General features: G+C 38.3%; 1 protein-coding gene across 2 annotated transcripts in view; it reads right to left on the reverse strand.

Annotated features, from left to right (window-relative positions):
• LOC111869300 (protein transport protein Sec24A) overlaps positions 1-12,416 on the reverse strand; it is a 48,653-nt gene that overhangs the window by 24,640 nt on the left and 11,597 nt on the right. For both annotated transcript variants that reach the window (XM_023860705.2, XM_023860706.2), the window contains exons 5-8: positions 7,219-7,314; positions 4,959-5,074; positions 3,788-3,890; positions 2,197-2,323 (exon numbers count right to left, since the gene is read on the reverse strand). In XM_023860705.2, the coding sequence (XP_023716473.1) occupies positions 2,197-2,323; positions 3,788-3,890; positions 4,959-5,074; positions 7,219-7,314 (442 nt within the window). The remainder of the gene's footprint in view (positions 1-2,196; positions 2,324-3,787; positions 3,891-4,958; positions 5,075-7,218; positions 7,315-12,416) is intronic.

The raw sequence follows: 12,416 nt of genomic DNA on the forward strand, positions 1-12,416 counted from the left end.
TGTTTTTAATAACCATACAATAAGTCACATAAAAGTAAAAAAAAAAAAAAGTAAAACAGTAACAAGGGTAGAAAATGTTCTCCTTCAACACATTTGCCATTATTTAGCATTTCTGTATCAATTCATTTTATATTATTTATAGATGCTGCTTCAACTGCAGAGTTTACAAAGGGTCAAATGAGACTGGAGCTTTAAGGCTGGCAGACAGTAAGGATTTTGAAATATTCTGTTGCTTTATTTCGAAGCACTAGCTCATTATCATTATTATTATTATTATTGATGGTGGTGGTGGCAACAGCAGCAGCAGTCATCAAAATTTCTCAAAATTCTCAAAAGTTAGCTGCATATTTGGTCCTCAAAATTAACCAAGTTAAAATTTCTTGACAAAAACTAACTCATGTTCACCATACAAAGTTTCATCAAAATCAGTTCCATAGTTTGGGTGCTACAAGGTGTGTCCCAAAAGTCATGAAATATATATATAACTTTTAAATTTATTGATGATATCGGTACAAAGTGTTAATATTCTTCAAAGTACTGTCCATGAGCATCTACACATCTTTTCCGACTCTCCCATGCCCGGTATGCCCCTCAAAGGCCTCGATGGGAACTTCATTTAAAGCTGTTGTCACGGCTGCTTGGATAGCCTGAATGCTTTCAAAACGGCGTCCTTTGAGTGCAGTCTTGATCCTCGGGAACAAAAAGAAGTTGGCCGGAGCTAGGTCGGGGCTGTAGGGTGGCTGCGGCAGCGTTGCCACGTGGTGCTTCACCAGGAACTCATGGACGAGCAGAGACGTGTGGCTGGGTGCATTGTCATGATGCAGCCGCCAGTCAGTGGTGATGTCTTTTCGCACGCGGATGACCCTTTTCCTTAATCTTTCTAGAACATCCACATAGTAGGGAGTGTTGACGGTCTGTCCTTGGGGTAAAAACCCTTTGTGGACCACACCCTTGGCGTCGAAAAAGGCGATGAGCATTGTTTTCACTTTGGATTTGCTCATCTTCGCCTTCTTCGGTTTTGGGGAAGCTGAGGTGTGCCATTCAGAACTTTGGTGCTTCGTTTCTGGGTCGTACTCAAATGTCCACGTTTCATCACNCAGTGGTGATGTCTTTTCGCACGCGGATGACCCTTTTCCTTAATCTTTCTAGAACATCCACATAGTAGGGAGTGTTGACGGTCTGTCCTTGGGGTAAAAACCCTTTGTGGACCACACCCTTGGCGTCGAAAAAGGCGATGAGCATTGTTTTCACTTTGGATTTGCTCATCTTCGCCTTCTTCGGTTTTGGGGAAGCTGAGGTGTGCCATTCAGAACTTTGGTGCTTCGTTTCTGGGTCGTACTCAAATGTCCACGTTTCATCACCAGTAATAACAGTCTAAATAATGAGGTTCAATTTCCACATGTTCCTTCAATTCACTTGCGATCAACACTCGACTGGCCTTTTGCTCGTCCGTCAACAATTTGGGGACCAGCTTGGCGCACACCTTTCGCATGTTCAATTTGTCCATAACGATGTGATGCACAACGGTTTTTGGAATGTTCAGAGTGTTGGCTAACAACCGGACAGTCATTTGACGGTCAGTATTCAACAAATCATGCACACAAGTCACATTTTCATCGGATTGGCTTGTTGACGGCCGTCCAGAGCGGGGGTTATCTTCCACTCCTTCCTGGCCCTCCTTAAACTTCTTTACCCACCTTGTAACTTGCACATATGATAGAGCAGACTCCCCGTAGGCTTGCTTAAGCAGTTCGTGAGTTTCGGCAGCTTTTTTGTGAGCTTTGTGCAGAACTTGACAGCCCAACGTTGTTCGAAAGTATCTGCCATTGCGCGCCGTGACGTGGTCACAAAACACAGGTGCACTAAATCAGCGATACTGATGCCTCCGATGCTCGAGCAGACTGACCTTGGGCGCGCTGTGAAGCTAAAGGCCTCCCCCCAACCCAACCGGTTCCAGCGTGCTCCAACAAATACGAGCGCGGGAAAGAAATATATTTCATGACTTTTGGGACACACCTTGTATTACTTGCAGGGGGATGAAGTGAACTGACAAAAGTAGCAGACACTTTCTGAAATGCATCTAAAAATGCCTGATAATATATGTATACAACACTTGAATTAACTTGAAAATTGTAATGTGAAATGACTAAGACTGCTGTTTCAATTTGTCAATCAACACAGAAACAAATCACATACGTTCATTGACTCTGAAGCATAAGTTGCACTTCCATTTCTTTTGATCAACAAAATAGACAAAGGGGTTGATGTACGTCCTGCACGACCGACACCGCACAATGGTACTACACTGGATAACAGGTAAGTGCTGAAATATGAAATTTCAAATCAATGTGATGTTATTTCAAAGGTGCATAATACAACAAACTCTGATTAACCTGTACTATTTAAAAAGTGAGGCCCAATAACAACCAAAGGCAGCCATCTGAACACCTCGCCAATAAACTCCGTGATTTCAGTCCACAAGTGAACTATACTGACTGAGCGACCGCCGCTTCTCAGCGAAGCCAACTTTAGCGGAAAGAGGGTGTTGCGTGGTCAGCGCAACGAATCCCCACGGACGTTAATTTCGGTTTTCTAGGTTGGAGCCGCTATTTTCTTGAAATAGTTCCTCAATTAGCCTCACGAGGCTGAGTGAACCCTGTTCCAGAACCACTACTTCTCAGAAAATCTGGTAGTGCCGGGAATCGAACGCGGGATCTCTGGATCTGTAGCCAGGAACTCTAACCAGTAGATCACAGAGGCGGTAACCAACAAAAACCTACCATGAAGCATAGAAAAAAAAATTGAATCACAAATGATAGATAAAATTTGTATCAGTTTTCAGCTAACATTATTCTTATAGTACAACAGACAATGACATTGCTTAAAACTTTAAAGATGTTATGTAACACAGTCAATAGCATTCAGACTTTCACATTTACTAAATTACCGAATGTCAAAGTGAATAGCATTCCTGCTTTTTATCAAGGAGACTACAGACTTGATTCTCAGCTTGAAAGCTTAACATTCTGGCTAAGATTTCCCTCATACCTTCAATGCAAATGTGGGGATAACGCGTTAAAAAGGACATAAACTCTTCCTTCCTCATTCATGCTTCACAATAATTCTTCCAGTCAATGCTATATAATGTTTGCAGATAACAAAGGAGATATATATATATATAAATATATAATGGACTTAATAATTCACCACTGTGTCCTTCAATGTTACTACAGTGTTACTTTTCAGTTTCTACTGTATTATATACCACTATCATCAAAATGATGTCAATACGTAACAGTTTATAATATTATATTTCAGCATCCTGTTGCATTGAAGTGTTAATTGTAGTCTTCTTCTGTCTATAAGGTACAACACTGATCAACAAATGAAACACAAAACTATGGGAGTGGCACACCCAATGGAGCACAAAATGGCTGCAACAAGATAGGAAGAACAAACATCACGTAACACCAAAATTACAATAATGACAACATACTTTAAGAGTATTACTGACTAAGTGTACAGCGCAGTGCATTCCTAAACAATGTGTTGCTTGAAGATGGCCCTGTGTGGCTGATACATGTAGTGTATAAACATAGTATACATATTTTAATGACTTTTTAACTATTTTAATGAACATTTTAGTGAATTAAATGTGGATCAGTGTCATTTAAATCCATAATGATATTGCTGCATTACAGATGGATGAAGACTACAAGCAATGTAACAGTTTATGCTCAGAGAAATCCTTTTGCGAACTAAAACTTAATTACAATGAAACACTTACACTTAAATCCTTAAAGGGATGAATAAGAATTCCTAATGGCAATCTTGATTTCTGCAGAAGAGAACTAGATTCTGGAATTTTTGTTAAAGTGCACCTAAAAATTCTGGAACATAAACAACATTAAAGTATAAACAGAATCATATGTATAAATCATTTCATCTACCTTACCATCCTGAACGTCTCCTTTCAGCCACATACCTTCCAAAATTTTCAAAATAAATTAAAAAGGCTCATTTCATGAATAATCAGACATGTGCTGGGATAAAGTCGAGACCTAGTGACACATTTTCCTACCAGATTTTTCTCAGTGAAGTCTGTTATAAATTATCTAATGCCAGCTGCTATATCAATGAACATATCCTTCTCCACCTACTGATTCATTTAAACTAAGACCCATCTGCTTGTGTTTCCAAATACATAGCTGTATAAAACATACCAAGTGATTCCATCTGTTTGCTTATTCACTACTTTCTTATTTAAATGAACAAAATGTTGTTCAAATTACTGAAAATGTATACCACAAAACAATGCAGTGCACATATGTATCATAAATGTCTGGCTGTGACTTACATCATAAACATAAGAGAGTATATAGTGGAATATTTTTATGTACAAGTAAGTACTTGTACAACATTTAAGAATTTTCAGGTATCGCGGGACTCCATCAAGATCAGATTTAACTAACATAATAGGAGAGAGATTAATGAAATACAAATAGATTTCAACATTGATGTTCAGAAACATGGTCAGAAAGTATCGCCTCAAATATTTCATTAGCTATGTACAACTACAAGTTACTGAAGCGCTGAAACACTCAGCCTGTCTTCTCGAGTTTCAGGACAGTCCCAAGATTTCAGCCCAGCAACAGAACAAAAATGATAGTAATGCTACAAGTGGTTCAAACAAAAAAAGAGTAAATGAATCATCTGCTACAGAATGTGAAAATCAGGGTTCATACAGAGAATTACAATCTGTTCCATAACCATGACAAACTTATTTGTGCAAGTTTTGGGGAATCAGGGTTTATACAGAGAATTACAATCTTTTCCATAACAATGAGGAAATCATTTGTGCAAGTTGCACTTGTTTTTAAAGATATTTGGAAGAAATAAAGAAACACTAGGCACTTTAATTTTAAACTGGAAAAGACTGATTTAATAATGCTACTTACTCAGGACTACAATTAACACTATCTAAGAACTCTTGATGTAATCTAACTTTTGGTGCTTCAACCTTTTCTGCAGGCAACACATTTCTATTTTGAAGCAGATCAATGCTTTCCATCCCCTGCAAACAACACATGAGACATTCATGAAAAATGTTAAGTTCATGACAAGCAACACACACAGTAAGGGAACCAAGTTATTTGTTAACACAGATGATTTAGATAAACGAAACACAAGACTGAACAATCAACTTGCACGTCCACTGAAGCAGTTTAATATTATGCTCAGTTTCTGAAGATATGTACTGTTATGTGTTGGGTATGTCACGCGACAAATAAATATACGTGGGTCTCGGATTCAGGATATCTTTATTGGACACTCACACTCATACTCTTTCCAACTATTAGCACTTGCAGTATTACAATTACTGCTTACACAATATCTCGGCCAATACTTCTGTAGCTCCAACTATCTTCAGTGGCAGCTTCCTGACGACTCTCTTCTTCACCGACTAATTCCAGACTGCCTCCTTCAGCGGTTAATTTCAGACTGACTGGGTGAGTCAGAGTCAGAGTTACATTGCGACTGACGATCAGTCAGTCAGTAAGTCTTGGTGTTGAGCCCCATTTGGGGCCTCATGACCAGATACTAATTATTATCGTTTGACAGTTACGATCTTGTTTCTGTGGGGTGCCCTCTCTGACGAGAGGACGGATCTGTCTTTTGCATATGCTGCTGGCTCTTGCCAGCGCAGTTTTTTTTGGGTCCGAGTCCCTTGGGACTTGCGACCATATTTTACTGTCTCAGAATTGAGACTTGAGAGACAGACAGAGAGAGAGAGAGCAAGAGAGAGGTGCACACACACACACAAACTTACAGATCATCTTCAGAGGGAACATCAATACTTATTCGGAAACCACCATCACAATAGGTGTTCTGATTGCTAAATTACATACACATATAATGCCTGAAATACACAATGTACACAATATTCAACTTTTCACAATCACAGCAGCCTTCCTGGTATTAAAACTTTTAAAGTGTTTAAAAAATTTAGCTTACCTGGACTTAAATATATTTAATAGACACAGACAAATAGAAATGGAAATATACAGAAAACCCACAACGACAGACAATAAATAATAAATCATGCCACCCTAAAGAACAAAAATTGCCAGCATATAGAAATTGGATACACAGACTTCTTACACTATCCCTTGAGGAAAATGCTAAAAACAAAGAATTAATTACTATTATTAATATAACACTAAATAATTGCTATAGGAAGGAAGACATCACACATCTATGTAACAAACTTAAGCGAAAGATGGTTAACCCGGATAATAATGACGAAAAGGAACAAAAAGTGTCACTTCTACTTATACAGGAAATTACATATGAAAAATCACAGAACTATTCGAAAACACTAACATAAAGATAGCCTTCAAAACAGCCAACACAATAGGTAAACTAATAAATGAAAAACGAGAAATAAACCCCTACGAACAAAGTGGGATATAGGAAATAACATGCCAAAGTTGCCAAAATGTATACATCGGCCAAACTGGTAGAAATCTAACAAGATACAAAGAACACATAAGAAACATAAGACTAAAGAAGGACGAATCAGCATTTGCCCAACACATACTAAATAAACACCATCAGTACGGGCCGATGACAGTAATCATGGAAATGATTGAAAAGCCAAAAAATAGAGGCATCATGAAGGTAAATAAATTGATAGAAGAAAAAGAACACACAAAAGAAAGTAATAGCCAACGTAACATGTTCGACCTCATGATACATCAGAACACGCCCACCACTCTTTTCTGACTGGGTGAATGAATTCAACCCCCTTTTATACCCTCGACTGCTGCTATGCAAAGATGAGCCTTTGTTATAACCGTGGAAACGCTGCTTTGTTGATTCTGCGATTCCTACGCAACGACCATTCGTCGTAACCGTGGAGATTCGATGTTCTCGATACAATGGCTCACTGCTGGGATTACAGTATCGCTATTGTTACTTCCCAGGCAACGGTCTGTTCTAGCGTTTCCATAGAAGTGACTCTTCTGGATTCCAAACACGTTACAGTATCTTAGTTTATGTGGTACTTAAACATGGTATGTAAATTAAAACTGTGATCTCCTGGATTGTGACACCAAATAGTTTTATGAGAAACACTGGTATCCAGCACAGAATTACACAACTCACAAGGCCAAAATCTTAACAATCACTGCCATGAAAACCTTGAAAGCTACTTACCCAGAGTTTGTTGAAGCCCGTCTGTGAAACCGATAACCCTGACATCTGTGATGCAAGAACATCTCCACCAGTCTGACCCCTCTGCTGATATACTTGCTAGAAGGGGTTTTAAGAATATCAAATATTAAATTCCAAAAACCAATACAGCAACAGATAATGACAATTTTAAAACTAAGAAATATTCCCAACCCACAATAACATAAAATCTTTGAAAACAAAGAAATTACTTTATGCAACTATTTCCCAAAGAAGAGGTGAGGCAAGTGTTGCATCGAATTTGTCAACCTTGATATGCTATAGTGTTCAACCAGGGAAACATCAGGTTTCTGTATTCAGATCCTGAATTGTCCAGTGAATGTGCACTGTCAGTCAGTGCATACTAATTTGTTCTCTCTCTTAATGCTGTTAATTACATTTATATTGATTTCCATTCTTATGCATGTTAAATAATTCAATTCTAAATATGAAGTTTAGTATGAAAATGAGTAAAAGTCCTCACAGCAGAGGGTGACATGTAATTAGGTGTGTGATGAAGTCTCAACTGGTGATATCAAGTGTAAAGTAGTAGAGAGAAATTTATTTTTTTAACTATAAGGGAGCTGTTAACAGACTGTTTCAGGAAGTAGTTAACTCAAGTTTGAGAAGTTAAAGGAACTTCCTGAAAAGGCTTCTAGAAGAGGAGAGCTGGATTCATTAACAGATAAGTTATCAAAAACAGAAGGTGTGGATCTATCTTGCTGAAAAGTTTCTTTATGTAGCAAATTACTTACAGCAATTAGTGGAAAAACTGACTTTCAATGGTATGAAAAAACTCTGCAAAGTTTTAAAACGAGCTGGTTTCAAATGTAAGAAATATGCCCCCTTACCACCCCCACCACCCCCTTTTAAAAGAGTGACCATACATAAAAGCATGCCATTTCAAATACAGAATTCAGTCCTTTAAGTTTATGAAAATTACAAATACATATTCTAGTCAAGTTCACATATTTTCCAAATGTATCTTTCTCTATCCAAGGTGTGGAGAAATGCCAGCCTGAGAACTCTTTCAGCCAGACCATAGAGAATCAATGATTTAAAATTCAGAAAATGACTAGTCAGCTGAATTTAATCTTTCATTTGATGCTTGTATGTCTCCACTAACCTAAAACTCAAGTTTACTGATCTGTAAAGACTAGGAAACAATTTAAGTTAGTGACAAAAATTACTGTGTATGTTCTAATAACTGCACACTTTTATATGATTACAGGTTCTTGCTCCAAAATATGTGCAGATATTTTCTGTGAAAAAAATTAAATTCTACAACATGCCTGCAAAAGTGGACAATCACCTTTGAGGAGTACGGAAAATTTCAACAGTGGAAATTCCCATCTTCAATACAGTAGTTAAGGCATATCTGCATTACAAGTATTCTTATTAATTACACACAACTTTGCCATGTTTTCAGTAGCATTCTAAATGTCTCATCAAATATGAAATATGTAACTGATTTGTGTAATTTTTTTCATAACAAATGTTGTTTCTTATTAATTATCTGACTTGGTATCCTTAAACATTATGTGCCCTTAACTTTCTTAACATACAAACAGATGGTCCATAAAAAACATTAAAAAATTTACACTGATAAGGATGTTTGGCTCATAAGGAGTACTGGATATAAATCATGTTTAATTTTTCTCCAAAACTTCTGTGGAAACATTTTGCACTCCAAGTGTGTAATGAGTTATGCTCAAGAAGCATGCCAAAACGCATTATAAAGTATTTGTTATTGATGTCTGATTTTACCCACAGCTGGAATCTCAATAAATTTTATTAAAAACTCAATATCAAATTTATGGAAAATCCATTCCTCAGTTCTCACGTTGTTAACACAGACTGATGAACCTAATAGCCACATTTTGCATCTATTTGTTGTACATGCTCCAAAAAGAATTAAGTACTGCCATACACACTTTAATTTCTTTAACCTTTAACCCTTTCGCGCGGTGATTTAAATTCCGCGGCCGCCTCTCCTGCGGTAATATATTCAGCCGGCCATTTAAATTTTGCTCGAAAATGATTTATTCATCATTGTTCTTAAATTCTATGAGATAGGAACATGAAACTTTCACTAAAATGATCTAAAAAGGTGGTTTTATAACCTTACCTTATAATATGAGCAGCCGGTATCTCGGCAATGGAAGCAGTTTGTTTAGAATTTGAGCAGTGAATGGTACGCCTTGAAGCATGAAACTTTCACTAAAATGATCTTAAAAGATGGTTTTATAACCTTGCCTTATAATATGAGCGCCCTGTATCTCGTCAACGGAGTATGGTACGCATTGAAGCATTCTACTATACACAGCGCTGTCTCACTTCACCACACCAGTACTGCGTATCTCTCATTTGGCTCTCTTTTCCGTAAACCAAACATCTTCTGTGAGGCCTTGCATTCTTCCCCGTGGGGGGAATACAAGAATTAATGTCTCTCCATGAGTCATATCGCTAGCCAGATTAGCTGCAGTAAATTCAACCTTTATGTTATCATAACAAGTGTTGGTGCTTCTGCGTTTCATTTTCCATCCATTTTGGCGGCATAAGACGTCGTAGGGGTGACCACAGAATTCATGAAGTTATTCTAAGAACTATCTGGTATGTAGTGACCGAAAGCAGAGATTAGCTGGCTCAAAAAAATATTTATGGTCATCCCTCGAAACGACCACCAAGGTCAGTACGATAAAATGGAGTCAACTGGAGCGATAATACATGAAGGAATGAGTTCTTTTCCATCCCCCACACACACCCGTATCGTCACAGGGGGTGACCACAGTGTTCTGCCTTAAATTGTGGCGTTTTTCTAAGAACTGGGCCTTTGTACTGTGCGAAATCAATCGATCTTGCAAGAATAAATGTTTGGACATCCTTATTCTAAGAATTCCAATTGAGTGTGTTAGTGTGGCCAGCTCAGGGCAATATGATATTATAAACAGCAAATATCACGTCTCTGCTCTTTATATCTTCGTAGCAAAGAAAACACGACATTCATAACGGTGAAACCCGCTAGCAAGAGCCACAGGAACTTTGCTGCAAGACAGGCATATGTAACGATGACTTAGCGCAGATAAAGACGTGTCATATTATACTCTGTACTACTGACAACAGGCCAGCGAAAAATCTAACAATCTACAGCAAAACCATCAATTATTATGGGCGTTATAACATAGGTGTGCAGCTGGACGAAACATACACGTCGAACCCCCCCAGACGATTTAAATACCTGACGAAACATACACGTCAAACCACGCCAACGGGTTAAGAGACTAATGTCACCATACGGCATCATTTAAAGTACAGGCGAGTGGCCGTGTGTCACCGTATGGGTACCTGCAGTCCACGCGTGTGCATAGTGTTTTAAAATCTTATTTTAAGATAGAAATTCTTGTTCTACTTACACTATTTTTGGACACCAGCTTTATAAGTAGACTGTCTTCCCTCCTGCATCATCTAACTGAATGTTGCACGTCACTGCATGCAGAGTCCGACATCGCAATTCATGCACTTTGTCTGTAATTAACTCTGTTTTCCACGCAACGCACGCACACGCAATGTTGGTCTCGTATTAGCAGGAAGTAGGCCAGTGATGGCGCGTGGTCTCCTCTATTCATAACGCTTATAAAACATCCCAATTTCAACTATGCACCATGGCCCCTTTTCGCATTGAAGCTGTCGAAATAGAGAGGCCGCTCGTAAATCAAACCATTCAGAATGCGGTACACAAGACTGAAAGCACGTAGAAGAAAGGGGCCATGTGCAGGGCTTTCTACACTATTTTTGGACACCAGCTTTATAAGTAGACTGTCTTCCCTCCTGCATCATCTAACTGAATTTTTCATGTAACTGAATGCAGAGCCCGATGTCACAATTCATGCACTTTGTCCGTATGTAACTCTGTTTTCCACGTGAAGCGCACACAGCAACATCTGTCTCATATTAGCAGGAAGTCAGCCAATGTTGCCGATTTGCCTTCTCTAATCATAACGCTTATAAAATATCACAATTTCAACTATCCACCATGGCCCCATTTCGCATGGAAAAAGGCGAAGTTAATAGGCAGCTGATAAATGTCACTGATTTAGAATGTGGTACATAAGACTGAAAGTACGTAGAACAAGGGTCCAAGTGTGGGCCTTTCTAAGAAGCTTAACACTACTTCTTGTGTGGCAGATACGTGTATACACAGACAGAGCCTCTGAGGGACGTGACCTCACTCTTGTATATACAGAAAGGTTGGGAGTGCTATTTAAGCATAAACATTGCTTCCCCTTTGGCTAAGATAACGCAGTACGAGTATGAATGATGTCACCAGCAGGCATTTATACTGCAGAAACGTTTTGTGCAGAAACTGACTGCATATTTGTGGACAGACGCTTAAAATTGGGGGAAAAATTTTTTTTAATCAGTGTAACAATTTTTATAGATTCTAAAACCTGTAAATTACAATATCTGATTCAATATTCTTTCTAGATAAAAGCAGCGTTTATTTCGTTCGTTTATCACAAAAATTGTAGAAATCACAGCATTTTGAGTAACATGACTACAATTTTTATTACTCTACAATGGCGGGTATTTAAATTAATTCTGTCCCACTGCCACTAACGGAATTTAAATGGCCCGTCCAATAAAGGTTAAGCCTTAGTACCATACTGTGATATATGTAATGAGAAGTTAGGAGCTAGACTTGAAGATTATGTACGAAGTGTGTTCAGGAAATAACGGGAATTTTAAAATTTCGCGGGTTTGGAGAGTCCAATTGTCAAAATTTTTTTTTATTATGTTGGTATACATGCCCCTGAAGTACAATAAAATTTTCAGCTGTATTCATTGCTTACTTTGTCTGTGGCAGCCGCTAAGGTTAGACGTGTTTTTATGAGCTTGGCGATTTTCGTTTGTTAAAAGAAATGGATCAAAGAATTTGTATCAAATTTTGCGTAAAAAATGAAATAAAGTGTTACAAAGTGTGTGAAATGTTAACAAAGGCCTATGGTGAGTCTGTTATGAGTAAAACAAGAGTTTACGAGTGGTATAAGCGTTTCCAAGATGGCCGTGAAGACGTTGCAGATGACGAGCGCCCCGGACGCCCCAGCACATCAACAACCGATGAAAACGTGGAAAAAGTGAAAGCAATGATTATGAATGATCGCCGAATCACAATCAGAGAAGTC

The sequence above is a fragment of the Cryptotermes secundus genome, unplaced genomic scaffold (genome assembly GCF_002891405.2).
Source record: "Cryptotermes secundus unplaced genomic scaffold, Csec_1.0 scaffold274, whole genome shotgun sequence".
In the NCBI taxonomy this organism is placed as follows: Eukaryota; Metazoa; Arthropoda; class Insecta; order Blattodea; family Kalotermitidae; genus Cryptotermes; species Cryptotermes secundus.